This window comes from Terrapene carolina, unplaced genomic scaffold, assembly GCF_002925995.2.
Source record: "Terrapene carolina triunguis isolate 2854851 unplaced genomic scaffold, T_m_triunguis-2.0 Scaffold631, whole genome shotgun sequence".
Classification (NCBI taxonomy): Eukaryota; Metazoa; Chordata; order Testudines; family Emydidae; genus Terrapene; species Terrapene triunguis.
Genome location: NW_020664982.1, coordinates 16994 through 36293, shown reverse-complemented (window position 1 = coordinate 36293; position 19300 = coordinate 16994). Strand labels below are relative to the sequence as shown.

The window sequence follows — 19300 nt, the reverse complement described above, 5'->3', positions numbered from 1 at the left end:
GGCTCAGTCCGGGGGAGCTGGGCGAGGTTCTCCAGCCAGGGTCACTCAGGAGGGCAGAATGGACCCTGCTGACCTGAACATCTAGGGATCCAGGCATCCAGGGGCAGAACAGACCAGTGGGGAGTTTGCCATCTGCAGCTGGGAGGCGTCAGTGCTGGCCACGGCCCCAGCCAGGGGCAGGGAGGGCACCAGAGCAGGAAGGAAACTCCCCCAATGCAGACGGGGATGTGGCTCAAAATTTCCTCTCAGGGAATCTCCACCCCTGACACATCACTTCTGGGGAATTTTTTTGTAGCCGGGTACGTGACCCTGCACTTCCCAGCTCACCTCTACCCAGGGGCCCCTCCCCGCCACCCGCTCTATATAAACCCCGGGGCTGAGACCGACCCACCAGTCCCAGCCCCTGGATTTGAACCAAGGATGCTGCTGCTGCTGCTCTCCACGTCCTTGCTCCCGTTCGCCGCGGCCTTTCTCCTGCCCCCGAGTCTTCATGCTGGTGAGTGGAGCTGAGAAACTGGACGCTGTCCCCGCCCCAGGGGGCTCACGGTCAGAGTGGGGCTGAGCGAGTTGCTGAGTTTTTGGTTTAGGGTCCGAAAATCTGGGCAAAAGTGGGGTTCCTCCCAAAATAATTTTTTTCTTCCTGAACGAAAACCCTGAAAAGATATTATTTCAAAGTAAATATTTTTCATTTTTTTCCATTTCCTTTGGGGTGCTTCCTTCGACCTGAAACAAATTTTTCTTTTTTTGCTTTTGGTTTCATTTGGGGGCCCGTTCAGGTGTTTTTCACCCTTATTTTCTTTAATTAGCTGAGTTTTGAACCAAAATGCAATTGTGAAGCAAAACGTTGATCTAGAACCAATTTTGTTTTCTTTTTTATTTGTTCTCAGGTGCTTCCTTCAATCCCCCCAAAAATTTTGGGGGTGTTTTTTCATTTGATTTCAGCTCACTTTAAAGGGTTTTTTCCCCACTGTTTTAATCATTTATTTTTTTAAAAAAATCACGCCATTTCTAAACAAAACAACATTTCAAAACAAAAAAGTGAGATGCCTAGACTGAAAATTGCCTACTTTTTCCAGAAAAGAAATCCTTTTTTTACAGCCAAAATAATCCTCAGAATTTGGTTCTTTTGATGCCCCAAAGTTGCATTTTTTGGCAAATTAACCAATTGCTTAAAAACTTTTACCTGGCTCTAGTGGTGAGATGTGGGAGATCAGGGCCCAAGGGCAGTGCAGCCCACACCAGGGGCAGGGGAATAGAATTAACCATCAGGCTCAGGCAGGTATCAGGAGATGGGACATGGGGCCCGGTGGTGAGAGGGAATCCCTGGCCTTGTTCAGAGACTGATGATGGCCAGGGGGTGGCCCCACAGACAGACAAATTGATGGGCATGTAGGGGATAAGGAATGGATGGATGGATGGATGGATGGACAGGTCCATGTGGGAATAGGTAGATGTACAGCGGGTACATGTATGGGTAGGGACCAGGCTGGTTGGGATGAGGGGATAATCCAGAGGGAGGGTGGGCTGGGGGGCCCAAGGGGCTGCCCCAGGCGAGCTAGGGGATGGGCTGAGGGATTAGGGTCTGGGTTGCACTGGGCTCTTGGTCTCACTCTCCAGACTCCCTTTTGAACCCCTCCCTGTCTCTCTCCAGACTGGGTCATCGGGGGCGAGGAAGCCCTGCTCAGCTCCAGACCCTACATGGCCTATGTGCAAATTGGGTCAACAGGAAGCTGTGGAGGATTCCTGATCCAGGAGGACATGGTGGTGACAGCAGCTCATTGTAACTGCAACCTAGGGTAAGAAACACACCATCCCCCACCCCTGAGCCAGCCGATCTCCGCCCGGAGCCTGGATTGGGGCTGGTGCCCCTGGAAAGGCTGAGGGCGAAAAGCTCCCTGAGCCAGCCAGTCCCCCACCCTGGGGCTGGATCGGAGCTGGAAATATATTGGCCCAAAGACTAGAAGTGTTTACGGGATGTGAAAATTACAAATTTCCCTGTGTGCCTATTAGATTTTAAAGCCTAAACCACGCAAACTAGATACAATCTTTGCCATGAATTCTCACCACTTTTTCTCATGTCCTGCTAACCTTGGAGGAGGGAAGGGGCTGTCCAAAGGTGCTGAGCCAAACATCTGGGCACCGTTCTGGACTTCAACATCTTTTGTGATGCACTCAGCAACCTCTCATATCCCACATACTGACCTCTGTCTCCAGGGTCATTTCCAGGTTCAGATCTGGGCTTTCTGCTACTTTTGTCCACAACCAGTAGATGGCGACGGTGCATAAAAATTTCTTTGATCCTTTTCTTATTTGTATGTTTCATTCATTCCAGCGATCTTATTTCTGTGTTGGCCAGCCTAGGCATCTGGATTCCCCCCTTTTTCTTTTACTATTTCAAAGTTACAACCAGGTTAGGGCCTTACACGTTTCCAGGTGTGTTTTCCTTCTTCTGCAATGTAGTTCAAAGATTCATAGATTGCAAGATCATTGTGATCATCTCGCACGACTTCCTGTATAACACAGATGACAGAACATCTCCCAAATAATTTTGATCTACAGCTAGGGTGACCAGATGTCCCGATTTTATAGGGACAGTCCCGATTTTGGGGTCTTTTTCTTATATAGGATCCTATTACCCCCCCACCCCACCCCATCCCGATTTTTCACACTTGCTATCTGGTCACCCTATCTACAGCAAATCTTTAAAAAAAATCCAGTCTTGATTAAAAGTGGCTAATGATGAAGAATCCACCATGACCTTTGGTAAATTGTTCCTTTGGTAAGTTACAGTCCCTTTTAAAAAATCATACCATGAAACAATCATTGAAAAGAAAAACAAACAGAATCCTTTATAGTGCCTCTGAACTTGAAATCAAATGACCTCGAGTTTCTTAGTATAGGACAGGTTTTCCAATTGTTTGATCACTCTCATGGCTGTTCTATGACCTTTCCCCAATTTATCAATGTCTTTCTTGAACCATGGACACCGGAACTGGACAATGGGTCACTCTGAATATCAGAGTAGTGCGTAGGTCAGTCTTTGGGGGTCTCTTTGGCCAACCAGAGGGAAGAAGGAGGAAGTCCATCCTTATGTAGGTGCATAAGATGGTCCCTGTGTTACTCAGTCGCACAACTTTAGGTAGAAATCTGCACAGGGCAGGAGCAGGGCTGGTGTCCCTTCCTGAGGGCCCGTGATGGACCCATCCTACCATATAATGGGCACTAAATCTCCCATATTCTCCCCTTGGCTTTTCCAGCAACATCTTTGTCTACCTGGGAGTCCAAGACTTCAAGGAGCCGGGACAGAACTGGCAACGGATTCGGGCCCGTCGCTGGGTCCAGCACCCTGACTTCAACAATGAGAACTTTCACAATGACATCATGCTGCTGAAGGTACTGCCACCAGTGACCTCATTCTGCTAGGGTACCACCCCCATCCCATCATTCTGCCCCCAGTGACCTCACACTGCTGCAGGCACTGCCCTTATCCTACCACCTGGCCCCCCAATGACCTCACACTTGCTCCCTGGACACACATCCATCCTCCACCCAGGTGGTGTTGCCCCACAGCAGTTCCGATACTGTGCTGATCCTGGTCCATTCTCTCTCTCTCTCTCATCCATGGCAGCTGTGGCACAGTGCAGAGCTGACCGAGTGGGTGGTGCCCATCCCCCTGCCGGAGGCCAATCACCATGTCAGCCCAGGCACCGAGTGCAGTGTGGCCGGTTGGGGTCAGACTGGAAAGAACACTACCACCGACAGACTGCAGGAGGCGGAGCAGGAGGTGGTTTCGGACAGCCTGTGCAAAGATCAGTATCGGCATTACGACCCCACCACAATGCTGTGTGCCGGCAGCCCCCATGTCAAGAAATCACCATTCCATGTAAATATCCCCCCGCCCGCTCGGAGCCACTAAGGATACAGCAAGCTGCTTGAGGGAAAGTAACTGGTGGAAACCAATATGGCCATGCCCCTCCCATGCTCCAGTGCCCCAAAAAGGGAGCCCATGGTGCAACATGGGAGATGCAGCCCAGCCAGGGAGATCAGCACTTAGGATGTCTCCAGAGAGGTATCTCCACTGTTCGTGCCCTTGTGCGAGGCGCTGGTGGAAACAGGATGAAATTTAACATGGGCTCATGCATATAAGGACAAGTAACAAGAAAATTGCTGCTCTGAGTTGGGGGCTCATGAGCTTGAAGCAACTGAGGGGGATGGGGAGGGTGTGTTAGTTGATTGCAGGATGACTATGGGCAGCCAGTGGGTGATGGCGAGGAGAAAGGTTAATACAATCCTGGGATGGTGCAGCTGAGGTATCTCAACAGAGAGGGAGGTTTTAATGTCAGAGGAGAAGGCTCTGGGCAGACCTCAGCTAGAATCTGGTGCACAATTCTGGGCAACCCTGTCCCAGAAAGAGAGATTCCGGCAGGAGCAGGTGCCGAGAAGGGCTGGTGGGATGATCAGGGGAATAGAGAGCTGGTCTGATGAGAGGGGAGCAAAATACCTGGGCTAGCTTAGCCTAAAACACAGGCTGAGTGGGGTCTGATTGCTCTACAAATACATTGGGATGGGAGGAACACAAAGGAGCGAGATGACCATTGAAGCTAAAGGACAAATCAGGGGTCGGGATCAATGGAGACTGGAGATGAGAAGAAAGTGTCTAACCATCAGAAGGGGAAGGTTCTGGAACAACCTCCAACAGGAGCATTTCGGGGGGAACAGCCTAACCAGAATGCCAATGGAACTTGATACGTTTATGGATGAGATGAGACAATGGGGCTGTCTGGGATAGTGAGGACTTGACTCCATGACTCAGTAGGGCCTATCCAGTCCTGTGTTCCCATAAGGGCATGAGGCACCTGAAATACAACTCCCATGATGCACCATAACTAGAAATTGTTGGGCTTCGATTTTTTAGTAAAATGTTCCAGGAACAATGTAGATGAAAATGGGGAACACCCACGCCCCTGCATCACCACATGTTCTGAACCTTTCTACTCTTCACCATCAATGGAGGATCTACTGGTGAACTCAACCCTGAGACTACCCAACAGACAGGATCCTGGGTGAAATCCTGGCCCCATAGATGTGGATGGGAGCTTTGCTGTTGATGTCTATGGGGCCAGGAAGGAATTGGAGCTGAGAGAGAGTCAGTGTTCCCATATCACGGGAATTGGCAACATTTCAATCTTTGTTTTTGAAGAAAAGTTGAGATGTCAACATTTTTGGCAGAATGTAAATTCCAAAAACAGGGTTGACTCAGAAATGTTGAAATGTTTCATTGCAACATTTTTAATCAAAATGAAACATGCTGAAATGTGAACAGATTGAAATGTTTCCTTCTGTGTGAACAAACTGGAGAGAGTCCAGAGGAGATAAACAAGAACAAATAAATTATCAGAGGTTTAGAACAGCTGACCTAGGAGGAAAGGCTGAAAGAATTGAGCATATTTAGGCTAGAGAAGATGAGGCTGGAGAGGGACATGATAACCATTTTCAAATATGTTAAGGGCTGCTATCAAGAGGACAGTTAGCAAATGTTCCCCATGTCCACTGAAGGTGGGATAAGAAGTAATGGGCTTAATCTGCAGCAGGGGAGATTCATGTTGGATATAAGGAAAAACTTTCTAACTCTGAGGGTCCTTAAGCTCTGGAACAGGTTAACTGGGGAGGTTGAGGTTTTTAAGACCAGGTTGGACAAACACCTGTCAGGGATGGTCTAGGTTTATTTGGTCCGGCCTCCATGCAGAGGGCTGGACTAGACGACGTCTCAAGATTCCTTTCAGCTCGACTTTTCTATGAATCTAGGATTTTGGTTGTTGAGCTCACTCAAAATGCTTCATTTCAAGCCAGTTCAACATTAAGCTGCAGTTCCTTATCAGCGCATTGCCTTCTGGAAGCTTAGTTCAGGCCTCTATTTTCCCTTAAGTAGCTTTTGCCCGGACCACATCTCCCACAATGTACTGAGTCATGTGATTCCATGCCGCCCCAAACAGCTCAGTTAGAAGCAAATCCGAATTGCATTATGGGAGATGAAGTCCTCCATGGAATGAAGCCCTTAGGAGAGAATGAAGACCTGAACTACTATACCCATAAGCCATTGCATGGATAGGAAAAAGCAGTTTAACATTTTGTTGAACTGATTCCTAACTATGGAATATTCTGATTTGGGTGGAACTGGCTCGAAAAGAAATATTTAATTTCAATTTTCCTGATGCAAAAATGGAAAATTCTCAGGGAAATAAAAAAAAAATTATGGAAAATTTCAGTGTTGTGGAAACTGCCTTTTCCACAGGTATATCATTCTGCCCAGCTCTAGGTTTCTCTCTCTGCCCACCCATTTCTAGGCCAGTTCTGTTTGGTGACCAGGCCTGGGCCTTCAACTGCAGAGAACACCTGTCCCACATGCAATCTGATATCTCCAGAGGACAGGCCGTGCTGGGTAATGTCAGTCACTGATGTTATTCTTCTTATTGGCAGGGCGATTCCGGCGGGCCCCTGGTGTGCGATGGGGTGGTCCAGGGCATCGTCTCCAATGGAAATCCGGATGGGCGACCCCCCAGCATATACACAAGAATCTCCAAATTCATTCCCTGGATCAACGAAACTCTGCAGAAACTGAGTTAAAGGTGACACTCCCTTTTAAAGGGTGAATTTAGCCATACTGGGTTCCGTGCCTGTGTGTAACTCCTGAGATGGTTTATATTAGAGGGATTTTTTTTCACTGTTAAAGAAATGCTACGAATGGCTCAGTCCTGAAATCCTTTTCTGGCTACAAATGCCCCTTCTATGTTTGAAATTTAGTTCTATTTTATTGTCACTCCAAGCGGCTAGTCAATGTTTGGGGCTCTGCGGCTGCTCTGGTTCAGAGCGGAAATTCACAATAGGGCCTGGTATTTACTTGATGAAATCTGGTTTATTTACAAGTCCTGTTTCCCTGAACAGAATCAGAATCAAACAGCAGCAGACAGCTTCTCTGTTCACTGTCCTGAGCCTGCCTCTCCAGAAAAGACTCTGTGCCCAAAACTACTTCTCTTATCTGTTTCTCAGGGCCAGGGCCGGCTCTGGCTTTTTTGCCGCCCCAGGCAAAAAAGCCTCCGGCCTCCCGCGGGGGGGGGGGCGGGGGCGGGGGAGGGCCGCCAGGGCGCCGGGGGGAGGGCGGCGAGTCCGGCCGTGGCCCCGCCTTCCCCGGGGGCCGGAGCGCCGCGCCGCCCCCCTCCAGGTGCCGCCCCAAGCACAAGCTTGGTGGGCTGGTGCCTGGAGCCGGCCCTGCTCAGGGCCACATTCCTTTGCTTCCAGGTTATGTCTGCATGGCTTTTTACTCTCTGTCTGTCACTCTTCTGTCCCCAGGTCTCTCTGTATTATATCTGTCCCATTCACATGCTCCATTACCCCAGAACAATATTCGGTGACAACCTTTCCTCCTGATTCATTAGAATCCCCACGTGTGCACAGGGTTTTAAATCAGCCTAGGGGATTCTGGAGTAAGGATACAATTTTCATTGTTGAATTGTATACGTCCTCTACAAATGCTGATCATTTTTATATCTATTGCAGTCTTCAAGGGTTTTCTACCATCAAAATTCCTAGCTGCAGTGTGTCATTGGTGTCTTAAAAACTTTCTTTCATCAAGCCAGAGAGCAGGAACGGGGCTTTGCAGTTTTGATGGCCAACCTATCACCAGGAAGCATGGCTAGCCGAATTAAACAGCACATGACAATAGGACACTGACATGGTTGTGTGAAAAAATTGAAATTTTGAATGTTTTGTTTTGTGCATTTTGAGCTGGACCCAACTTTTATTTATTTTCAGTATTTTCTTTTCTTTTCTTTTTCCCTCTCCCATCCCACAAATATTTAATTATTTATTATTATTGTGATACTGAAGGAAGGTTGGAAAAACCCAAAGGAAGGGAACCTGGAAAGCATTGCTGAGATACATTGGGACAAAAGAAAGAATTGTGTATTTCCAACTATTTGGAAGATATTGAAAATGGACACTTGTTTGAATGACCAATGGCAATTAAGGGGAAAAAATCCATTTTTAAAAAAATAAAAAAATAGTCTTGTTTGAACAATTCGCTCTCCCTTTTCCAGTACTGGTCCCTAGATCCAGAGCTGGGGGAGGATAATGGGGCAGTGGGCAGGATTCAGCGAACCTGGGTTGAGCCATAAACAAAATTAGAGCTAAATAAGACCATCTATCCCTGAAACCTAGAGGGGTTTGGATGCCTAACACCCATTGAAATCACCAGGAGCCTAAATGTCTTTGTGGCTCTGGGACTGTAGCTCTTCCTGTGAGTAGATCTCAAAGTGCTTTACAAAGGCGGTTGGAATCATTAGCCCCAGATGGGGAAACTGAGGCATGGAGAGAGGCCATGACTTGTCCAAGGTCACCCATCAGCAGAGCTGGGAACAGAACCCAGGTATCCTGAAGCGGAGGCCTGTGGTCTTGCTACTACACCACACTGCTTTGCCACAGCTCACAGCAACTCAGTCAGGCACTCCCAGGGCCTGCGGCCCTGCAGTCCCTCCATCGCAGAGCTTGTTAATTTCACTTCCTGTCTTGTATCCTCTGGAATCAGTACAGAGGTGATACAAACATCTCCAGCACTGAGTTCCCTCCTGACCCTTGTCATATGGGGCAGTCACTGGATCCACCAGGGCAGGGAAGGTCTCTGGTTGCAGGGAGTGGGGCTGTAGCAACTATAGGGCTGGAATTACACCCAGACCCACCCTGACACCCAAATCCAGTAGCTGTGGGGCAGATACAGACTGAATCGATCTGTGTATCTCCACACTCCCCTCAATCTGGCTTTTTCAGTCTGGTAACAAGTACTGCGCTGGCCAGCGCTCCCCAGTACCGGGAGATGCCATGTTCCTGATCCCTGTCTGGCTAAAGGCCAGATTTGTCTGAGCCAGAGGCATGAGAGAGATTCCCAGAGCTGCCCTCAGATGCCCTGGGTCCCTCCACCTCAACCTGCTGCAATAACATTCCTTCAATAAAAAGCGACAAAGAGTCCTGTGGCACCTTATAGACTAACAGATGTATTGGAGCATAAGCTTTCATGGGTGAATACCCAGTTCTGACGAAGTGCGTATTCACCCACAAAAGCTTATGCTCCAATACGTCTGTTAGTCTATAAGGTGCCACAGGACTCTTTGTCACTTTTTACAGATCCAGACTAACATGGCTACCCCTCTGATACTTGATTCCTTCAATAGACTCGTCCATTCCAAGTCCAGAAGGGATCACAGTGCTCCTCCCATATGACCCCTGCGTAGCCCCGGCCCTGGGATGTCCCTGAGTTAATCCCGACTCGAACTAGAGCAGAGCTGTTAGAGAAACGTCTCAGCTTGAATCACGTGTCGTCAGGGATGGAGAATCGAGCCTGGCCCTTGGCAGCAGCATCTCCAAGCCTGATTCAGACCCAGCCAATGGAGAGATTTGAATGGCCAATTCCTAGGCAAACTCATTCAGATCCCCAAGGCTAGAAGCTCTGGCCCGTGCAGTACGGGAGGGCAGAGGAGTTGGTCTAATGCTTCCCTCTGACTGTCACCTCTCCGGCTCTAGGAACAGCTCAGGATTGACATGACAGAAACCTTTTCACCCTCACGGTGTTTCCTTCTCTGTATTCAGGGCAATTCCTGTTAAACAGAGTCTGTCTCTGGCCATGTAACAAACACCGTGGGGTTCTCCCACCACTTGGGAGGGGAGACCCCGAACCGCTGACAGTTACACTTTGGGTTATTGCACTGCTACGCCCCACTGACTCCAGCTGGGATCTGGCCCTATTGACCCCAATGGAGCTATGTCCCATTCACACCAGCTCGGATCTGGCCCCACCGAATCCAGCTCAGGATCTGACCCATTGACTCCTAGGGCAGTGCACATCTGGGGCTCTGCACCCCGTGCTGGCCATGCACATCTGTGGCCCAGCACTTGCCTTTGTTGCCATGCTTCCCTCTCCTGGGGGCTCTGCCTCCCTTTCTGAGGCCACCACCATCAGCAGGGCTGGCCCGGCCTGTGCGTCTCACCACTGATGCATTATTTCCCCTCCACCCACACAGGATCTCTGCTGCACCCTGGCTTTTCAGATCCCCGTCAGTGTGCCAGCCCCCTGGGGTCCCACTCTGCCTATGGGGGGGCCATGTGGCCTCACCACGTCTGAGACTGAGCCCCTGGGCTCCAGCCCCCCTGCTGCACCCCGTGAGCTCTCTCCGGCGGAGCCAACTGAGACAGACTCCTTCTCAGAGACGTCTACACTCTCCTGGGAACCCTGCGTCTCAGACAGGACTGGCAGTGACACCGGCTGCCTTTTCCAAAGAGAACAGGGTTTACTGGTTACCTGGACTGAACCCAGACTGGGGACATCCTCGGCTTAGCCCAGAGAAGCCCAGGTTTAGACAAGTCCATCTGGCCCGGCTGGGTGCACCCCATTTCTGCTCCCTCTCCCTGCCCTTGTTTCTGTGCCTGTCCCAGGGGAGAGGCCCTGTGTCTCTGTAAAGGCCGGCTCTCCCCCCAGCCTCCTGTTACCTCCAGGCCATTGTTCTCCTGCTGAGCCCCCCAGCATGGCCTGCCGGCGATTCCCATGGTGAGTGTGTGGAGTTCCCATCGGCTTTCTGACTCTTCCAATGGTCTGGGTCGGGTTCAGCCAGTTAATGACGCATTCATGCCACCCCCATATGGTGACATGTCCCAGCACCTCCTATCTCCTGCTGTATCCCAAGAGCAGCTTTTTAATCCTTTAACCTCCTTGCCCAGCAATGCAGAGGGGAAACTGAGGCACATCAGGCCACATAAAACATGACCGAAATTACCACATTCGTCACACCTGGCCCCCAGCTTGCCCTGCGAAGCATGTGGCTGAGGCCGAGTCAGTGCTGCCCTTTGTGAACCTTTATGTGTGGGGGAAGGGGAGCAGATACGCAGGGAGATAAAATTGGGTCCTGCCTTTTTAAATTGGTGTCAGGGAGACAGGCAGGAGAGGCGCTGCGGATGGTGTAATGCAAAGACTGTACAAAGACTGGGACCCAGGTGTCTGGGATGGCAATGCAGGCGCTCACCTCTAGGGGACCCCAGAGTGCCCATCCCCAGTGGCTGAGACTGGGACATGGGATAGGACCCAGGCATCTGGAGTGGCCGTGCAGGGTGCTTGCGTCCAGGGGGTCCCACAGCTCCTAAGAGGAGAGAGCAGGCTGGGGAACCGGACCCAGGTGTCCAGGTTGGCAATGCAGGATGCTCAGCCCTAGGGGGCGCCACAATACAGAAAGACAAATCTCCCCCCAAAAGTCTTGTACAGGATTTTATTACATGGGGTGAGTAAGAAGCTGGGTTTTATTCAAGCACCCATTGGGCTCAGCGCCACTGCTCTGGGGAGGCACTCCTTTGTGCTCAGAAAGCCCCAAACACAAACCCAACTCTTCCCCCTTCAGTGTAGGGGCCCCAGCCTTTCAACATGGGGTCCCGGGCTCCTGAGACCCCTCATTGTTCTCTCGATCCAGGGGACATATGCAGAGACCCTGGTGAACACCCTTGGGGGGGACCCATTCTTCTTGCCGAAGGAGACGATGCCCTGGGCCGTCCTGTCACACACCAGGGGGCCCCCAGAGTCACCCTGAGAAATCAAAACAGGTAGAGGTTGAATAGGAGCTCAGAGCACAGCATTCATCTGTCCTCTCTTAGCTGTTCTAGCACATTGAGCACAGTCCCACACTGCCCCACCAGGATGGAGCAAGTAAGAGAGGCAGGGTGTATGGAGATAGATAGATAGATAGAGGCAGGCCCAGCCGCCCGCCAGGGACTGGGCATTTACCGAGAACGAGGCCTTGTCCTGGTTGGGGTCCCCCACACACATCATCATCACGGGCCTGTAGCAGCGTAGGTTCTGGCAGGTCTCGTCTGACATCACCTCTAACTCCACCTCATGGAGGATGTTTGTTTTTTTCTTCAGGCTGGTCCTGCCCCATCCTGCCACGCTGCACATGGACCCTGGCTCCACGGCTTGGCCAGCCTGGGGCAGCGGAATGGTATCCACGGCATCAGTCAGCTCTGCTGGCTCCACCAGCTGCAATGGGGGGAGAGCAGAGGGGTCAGCCCCACACCGAGATGGAGGCGGGGCCAGGGTGGGGGCTGAGGGGGCAGGTACCTGCAGCAGCATCAGGTCCTTCTCACGGCTCGTCTTGTTGTATCCAGGGTGGGGGATCTTGTGCTGCACAGAGACTCGTTGTTGGGTCTCCTCATCCTGACGGATGTTGTGGGCTCCAAGGAGCACGGTGATGTCCCTGGAAGCCAGATGGAGACGGGATTGGAACTGGAGCGGGGCGGAGAGATGTCAGCTGGGCCCTTGGAGTGCTAGAGGGCGCCATGCTGACAGTCATCGGACTGGAAAGCTCAATAGGGGGCAACATTCTGCAGGGAGTGGGGTGAGGGAGTTGGTAGGGGGTTCTGTGCAGTGAGGAGCAGGGCTGGAGGGCTCGGTGGAGGCAACATGGCTGCAGGGAGCAGGGCGGGGGGGTTGGTAGGTGTGCTCCCCCCGGAATGATTGTAATCTTTCTCTTACTCTTCAATACCTGATCTCAGTTGGGGTCTGGTATCTAATGAATTAAATGAGTCATAACATGTTAAATTACGAATATGAATGATCCAATTGCAGCAGCATGATGCAATTGTTCAGGGTCTCTTTGTTTTATTGCAGATGGGGGATCCGGCATCGCACGGGGGTTTTCTGTCACCCTCATTCCTGTTTTCTAATAATATGAGCTCCCTCGAACACAGTGGTCTTGCTCTAAAGCCAAGTGGAATATATGGGGTGTTAGGGGCAGGAGCGTAGGTGCAGTGGGGGACGGGCACATGTGGGTCTGACTCATAAATACTGATCTTGTGGGGACAGGGCAGACTTCAGTCTCAGGCAGAGATCTCAGACTCAGCTTCCAGCCTGATATAATGTATAGACAACTTCATACATTGGCTGCCTGCAGGTAAACCCCCCATCCCGCTGCTGCAGAACAAACACCTGCCCAGTGGTGTTGGGGTCCCAGCCTGTGTCTCAACCAGCCCCTTGTGCTGTTCCCATGAGCTGCTTCACTCCCCATTGTCCTCCCAGCCCCTGGGTCTCAGCTCCCCTGCACCCCGGTGACCACTCCCCAGCTAGATGCAAACAGGGATCTATGCCCAGCTTCCCCCAGCCCTGCAGAGCTGTCCTGGGGCTGTGAGCCCCTCCCTGCCCCAATCTAGGCAATGGAGCCAGACCCCAGCAGGTGTCAATGGCTGTAGCTCCAGTGTTGGATCTGGACCATGCTTTGCAGATGCCAGCCCAGACATCCCCAGCACAGAGGTGCTTACTCTCCATTGCAGTGAGCAGCCGTCAGCACGAAGTTTTCCGCTACCAGGAATCCTCCACAGTGAGACCTCCTGTTTCCGTGTCGTATTTCCAGATAAGCCATGTAGGGTCTGGAGTGGGGCTTGGCTTTCTGGCCCCCGATTATCTCACCTGGTGGGGGGGGGGGACAGATTCATACAAAAAGCCACATTGTCTCTCTGGGCCGGGCAGGGACCGAGCTCCCCATCCTGAAGGTGAGTCCCCACAGCCTCAACCCACCCCCTGTGATGCTCTCTCTGGGGGATCCCTGTGTCTGGAGCCCTTTCACCTGCTCAGCTCTGCCCCAGACAAGACACCTCATGGGGCCGGAGGGTAAATCTAAAGCTCTGACCTCGCTGGGTGGAGAATCGGTGCCAAACACACCAGGAGTGAGTCAATAATTGCACTGCTCTGAGTTAACAGCTTTGGGGGCTGTCACCCCAGATTTCGCCAGGGAGCCTCCAGAAGGGCACTGACAGGTCCCTTGTGGATGCTTCTCCTTCTCCATGAGCCCACAGTGACCAGCCAGGGCTGCTCCAAGACTGACCCGCCAAACATTTGGTCCAATGGAAAACTGTGGTTTTTACTAAGGGTATTTTTTCTCACAAAACCTCATCTTGAACCTGTCTGAATTATTGTGGTGAAACTGATTCTTTCCCCCCAGTTTTTGGTAATATTTAGGTGAAAGTTTTCTGTTTTTGCTCACTGTAAAAGAAATACTTTGGGGGTTTTTCTCATGGAAAAATAATCAACCTTTTGTGATCAGCTCCGAACAAGTCTCCACCTAGGTAGGCAAATGTGTTGGAAAAGCCCACCTTTAACAAATCGCTGTTACAATATAGCCTCAAAGTTATGAACACCAGAGTTAGGAACTGAGCAGGAACTGAGATCAGGGCCCCCGCATTGTGCTGGGTGCTGCCCACATCCCAGTTGACCACCCACACACCTAATTTGGAACCTGACATACAGGATCAGGCAGCAGGAGAGATAAAAGAAAAAGCAAACAATTTAAAAAAACCCTAGCAAATCCAGTACAGTATTGTGTTAAATGTAAATTACTAAAAAAATAAAGGGAAAGTTTAAAAAAAAATTGGCAAGGTAAGGAAACTGTTTCTGTGTTTGTTTCATTTAAATTAAGATGGTTAAAAGCAGCATTTTTCTTTTGCATAGTAAAGTTTCAAAACTGTATGAAGTCACTGTTCAGTTGTAATCTTTTGCAAGAACCAGAACATTTTGAGACGAGACCAAGACGAGGGCACCCATTGTGCTAGGTGCTGCACAGACCCCAACTGAGATGAGAGACCCCCATTGTGCCAGGCCCTGCACTGACTCACAATCCCTACCTCACAGAGTGTCCAGTTCAAACAGACAAGGGAAGAAACATTTTTCTCATTGTACAGATGGGGAAACTGAGGCCCAGGGAGATTGTTCCTAAACCTGCCTAAGAGATTTGAGTGCCTAGTTCCCATCAGCACTCCATGAAAATCCCAGGCCCAGGGACTGGCCCAAGGTCCCCACAGGGAGCCTGGGCTGAGCTGGGAACTGGTCCCAAATTTCTTGGGTCCCAGCCCTGTGCCTTCGCCCTGCAATCAGCTCCCCTGTCTGGGGCACAACTTGGCAGTGGGGTCCCAAAGGAGTTTGTGGGGGCTGAGCCACCCAACCCCTCAGTCTGCTCTGAGAGCCCCAGCCTCACTCAGGAGAGGTTGCAGGTTTTCCTACAGCCCCTTGACCCCAGGAGGATCAGGGGGAGACCCTCACTGCTCCCCACAGCTCCCTTTGCCTGGCAAGGGCCCCACTTCCCACAGAACCCAATCCCCCCCTTCCCAAAGAAACCTTACCAGCCTCAGCCCTGAGGGGCAGGAGAAAGACAGTGGGTAGCAGGACCAAGATCAAAATCTGCATCGTCAGAGGCATCCAGGGACAGGCACAGAGCCTCTTCCTCAGCGCTGGAGTGATATGGGCCAGATGGGGGAGTGGGGCAGGGCCTGGGAACCACAGAGGCACAAAGGCTCCTGCCCAGAAACCCCACCCCAGATGGGCCAGGAGCAGAGACGCCCATTGGGGAAGCTTCAGGTCACAGCTACACCCACATTGGGGTCAGGATGGGGGTGTTCTTCTTTGCTCGGGTGTGCACCGGGCCTGGCTGGGGATGTGGCTAACACTGCTCAGCCCTACTACAGGTGTAAGAAACATCCCTGAGCTTCTCTGCACCGAGATACCCAGACCCATCGATTTCAGGGCCAAAGGGGACCATGGTGACCTTCCAGCTTGACCTCTTGGGCACCCCAGAGCCAGAACCCATCCAGCGATTTCTGCCTCCACCACAGCCCCAGGTCAGTTGCTCCCCTATCTCCATGTTCCCCATTTGCACCATAACACATTGCTCTTATTTGCATTAGGGTGGCACCTCAACCAAGATCCGGGTCCCCAAATCGTGCTGGGTGATGCACTGACCCACAATCCGTTCCCCAGAGAGCGTCCAGTTCATTCAGACACAGGCAGAATCATTCTTCTCATTGTACAGATGGGGAAACTGAGGCACAGGACGATTGTTTCTAAGCCTGCCCAAGGGATTTGGGTGCCCATCAGCAATCCAGGAAAATCTCTGTCATGGAGATACTGGGCAGAGATGGGAACTAGTCCCAGGTTTCTTGGGTCCCAGCCCTGTGCCTTAGCCCCACGACCGTCCTCCCTGTTTTGGGCAGGGCTTGGCAGTGGGGACCCAAAGGAGCCTGTAAGGGATGGACCAGATTTGCACTTTGGGAAGCCCTATGAGCAGGAGCTCAGAGTCCCCCCTGCTGTCTATGGTGGCAGGGAGCTGCACGGTAACCCTGCTGCCCACAGTGGCTCGGGCAGCAGGGGTATCCCGCCACTTTTAACGTTTAGGTGCCCCACCGCACACCGCCCATCAACCCACAAACTCTACTACAACTCAGCACCCCCCTACATAGTCTGGCCACAGCTTTCCAGTGCCCCACACAGACCCCCCCCCAAGCACCCCCATCTCCTCACTGCCCAGAACTCCCCCCCCACAAACTCCCTCAGAAACCCCCTGTCCCAAGCCCTGACCCCAGCCACACTCAGCGGCCCTGCTGAGAGATGACTCTCTCTGCTAGGACCCAGGAGTGGCAAAAATTGAATTTTTAGGTGCCCCTACAAAGCTGGTGCCCCAGGCACATGCCAACTGTGCCTAATGGGAAATCTGGCCCTGGCTGCACTCAGAAGACGCTGCACGATTTGCTACAACCTCTTGGCCCCAGCAGGATTGGGGGGAGACCCTCACTGCAGCCCACAGCTCCCGCCACTGGGTGACGGCCCTTCTCCCCACAGACCACATTCCCCTTCACCAGCCCAGGGGTCCGTGTAGGGCAGGAGAACGGTCACAATGAGCAGGACCAGGATGAAGAGCTGCATCCTCAGAGCCATCCAGGGAGAGGCATGGAGCCTCTGCCTCAGCCCGGGGGGTTATATGGACCAGGCTTGGGGAGGGGAGCACAGGGCCTGGCAACCACAGGCTGCCCACAAACCCCCACCGCAGATGGGCTGGGGTGGAGGTGCACACTGGAGAAGGCTCCAGCCACAGCTGTGCCCGCATCACGGCGGGGGGGGGGCTGTTCCTCCCTGCTCTGGTGCCCACGCAGCCTGGCTGCTGATGTGGTTAACCCTGCCACCTTCCCTACTACAGGTGTAAGAAACACCCCTGGGCTTCTCTGCACCTAGTTACTCAGACCCATCGATTTCAAGGGCAGGAGGGACCATGGCGACCTTCTAACCTGATCCCTGGTGGACACCCCAAAGCAAGAACCCACCCAGTGACTCCTGCTTCCATCATGGCCCCAGGTCAGTTGTTGCCCTGGCTCCATATCCAACATTTCCACGTTAGTCTCAGCCAGACCTTTTCTGAATCCAGCTCCTGGCTGTTGGGTCTTGTCCTGCCTTGGCCAGTTAGGCTGAAGAGCCCCCTGTTCTCAGAAACTTCCTCCCCATGGAGGTTCCTACAGACGGGGGCCGAGTCGCCTCTTTGCCTCCAATACCCTCAGGAGATTGCTCTCCTTGGAGCGCTCCCCACCAGGCAGGGTCTCCAGAGCTTGGCTCATTGTTGTAGCTCTTTCAAATTTGCCAGTATCCTGCTGGAGATGTGGACACCAAATCTGGATGCAGTCTCCATTCATGGTCCCACCAAGGTCGTATCCAAAGGTGACCCCACTTCCCCTGGATTACACATCCAAGGATGGCGTTCATCCACTTACCTAGAACAGTGCACTAGGAGCTCATATTTGGTTGGTTTCCACCATAATCTTTAAGTCCCTTAACAAGGTGTAACACAACCCCCAACAATAGCATTGGCCCATCTCCTCCTTGGGAGCTGGACCCCCTGGTTTCAAATGAATGGGAACGGGGAAGCCACATCTCCCAGGCACCTCTGACTGTCTCGGCCTAAAGACAATCTCTCCCCAACCCGGTGTAGCCAGTGTGAACCCCTGAGGACACTGGGAGATCAAGGGAAGAATAGATCCCAATGGGGTTTAGTTGACAGGCACCTGCCAGCATCAGAGATGGGCAAGGATCATGCTTTGGTAAGCTACATGGCAGCAGATGTGCAACATCTGGAGCCCAGCACAACTGGGCTTTATATTTCCAATATTTGGCGCCTCAGTTGCTGGAAGCCCTGTAGGGGTCTTAGGCTCTGATATTGGCCCCAGGGCAGGGGACTGGCTGGCTCAAGGATGGTGAAGGGGACATGGGGTCTTTACCCTTTAGGGCCGCTCGGAGCTGCTGTCACATTCCAAGGGATTATTTTTGCCCTTCCCCAGTTACTCCTTACATGGGTGGTGGCTAATATAGATCAATATCAGAGCCAGGTGAGACAACACCCACCCCCACATCCCCTGTGACACTCTGCACCCTTGTGTTCAGCCCTTTACAAGACAAGGATAAATTCTGTACAAAGTATGCCTTATGAGGTCTCTCTCACCATATGTTTCTGCAATCTTACTGACTGAATTGCCTTCAGTCAGGATGCCTCCCCCAGTCCAATGCTGCTTCCTTTGTACTTCTGGTGTTGTGAGTGCCGTGGGTAGAGAGACAGGGAGAGATTGTTTGGGGTGTCTGCTCCCCCTTCTAATGATTATTTCTCTTCTTTTAGAATCATCTCCAGTTGGAATTTAGGAGACAGAAAGTCTGTGTGGATGGAAATACCAAGCTATCTTTGTCAAGATGTAAATTTTTTGCCCACATCCTCTTTCGTGCCCAAGAATGGCCTCTTTAACCAGGTAATGGTCTATTAGATTTTGTTGACGCCTGGATGAGGCATCAATTAGCCTTTTGTCTCTGAGGAACTGGTTTGTGGCTGCTCTCCAGATTTGGAACAAGTCTTAATAACACTATACAGTAGCCTCTTATAATTGAAAATGACACACATATTTTACCAGGACAATAGTGATCAGCAAATTATGAGTTTTCAGATGATAACTCACAAGGTACACTTTGTATATAATTTATCATAGTCCTGTACAAGTGGTGAACATATGGGTACAGATTGTCATGGGCCCCAAGATACCAACCACTGAATCCAATCCCTGAGACCTCCCCATTCACCCCAAAGTCCCAGGGGCCCTGATCCCAGCTGTACTTACCAGCCTGAGCCCTGGGGGGCAGGAGAAAGGCCATGGGGAGCAGGAGCAAGATCTGGACCTGCATGTTCAGAGTCAGTGCAGAGACAGTGTACGTGCCTCAGGCCTGGAGGCTTTATAGACTTACCTTGAGGGGATCAGAGGGGCAGGAAACTTCAGGTTCACCCACACACACATCTGAATGCAGAGCTCAAGCCTCTCAGTTTCCAACCACAGCCAACCACACTAGCTGGGGGGAAGAACAGGCCATGCGTCAGCCAGGGATCTTGCACAGCTGGCTGGATACTGTCTTTCTCGGTCCCTGCACAGC

General features: G+C 51.7%; 2 protein-coding genes across 2 annotated transcripts; one reads left to right on the top strand and one right to left on the bottom strand.

The window, feature by feature from the left end:
• The first annotated feature begins 413 nt into the window (after positions 1 to 413).
• LOC112122936 (duodenase-1-like) lies at positions 414 to 6624 on the top strand. Its single transcript, XM_029913431.1, has 5 exons — positions 414 to 496; positions 1652 to 1796; positions 3258 to 3393; positions 3629 to 3883; positions 6478 to 6624. Exons 1-5 carry the CDS (start codon positions 421 to 423, stop codon positions 6622 to 6624), a joined length of 759 nt encoding a protein of 252 aa, XP_029769291.1. The 5' UTR covers positions 414 to 420.
• A 4804-nt stretch (positions 6625 to 11428) lies between these two features.
• Positions 11429 to 19063, bottom strand: LOC112122656 (mast cell protease 1A-like). Its single transcript, XM_024221399.2, has 5 exons — positions 18994 to 19063; positions 13342 to 13489; positions 12146 to 12281; positions 11813 to 12064; positions 11429 to 11614 (listed from the first exon to the last, which is right to left on the bottom strand). The coding sequence occupies exons 1-5, from the start codon at positions 19055 to 19057 to the stop codon at positions 11429 to 11431; spliced, it is 786 nt and encodes a 261-aa protein (XP_024077167.2). The 5' UTR covers positions 19058 to 19063.
• Positions 19064 to 19300: the final 237 nt, after the last annotated feature.

Bases quoted from the DNA above. Each gene is read 5' to 3' on its own strand.
- LOC112122656 (XM_024221399.2), bottom strand. From the start codon at position 19,057: ATGCAGGTCCAGATCTTGCTCCTGCTCCCCATGGCCTTTCTCCTGCCC. The intron at 13,490-18,993 runs GTAAGTACAGCT...CCCCCCCACCAG, and splicing joins GCCCCCCAGGGCTCAGGCTG to GTGAGATAATCGGGGGCCAG. The intron at 12,282-13,341 runs GTAAGCACCTCT...TCTGGCTTCCAG, and splicing joins GCTGCTCACTGCAATGGAGA to GGACATCACCGTGCTCCTTG.
- LOC112122936 (XM_029913431.1), top strand. From the start codon at position 421: ATGCTGCTGCTGCTGCTCTCCACGTCCTTGCTCCCGTTCGCCGCGGCC. The intron at 1,797-3,257 runs GTAAGAAACACA...TGGCTTTTCCAG, and splicing joins CATTGTAACTGCAACCTAGG to CAACATCTTTGTCTACCTGG. The intron at 3,394-3,628 runs GTACTGCCACCA...CATCCATGGCAG, and splicing joins ATGACATCATGCTGCTGAAG to CTGTGGCACAGTGCAGAGCT.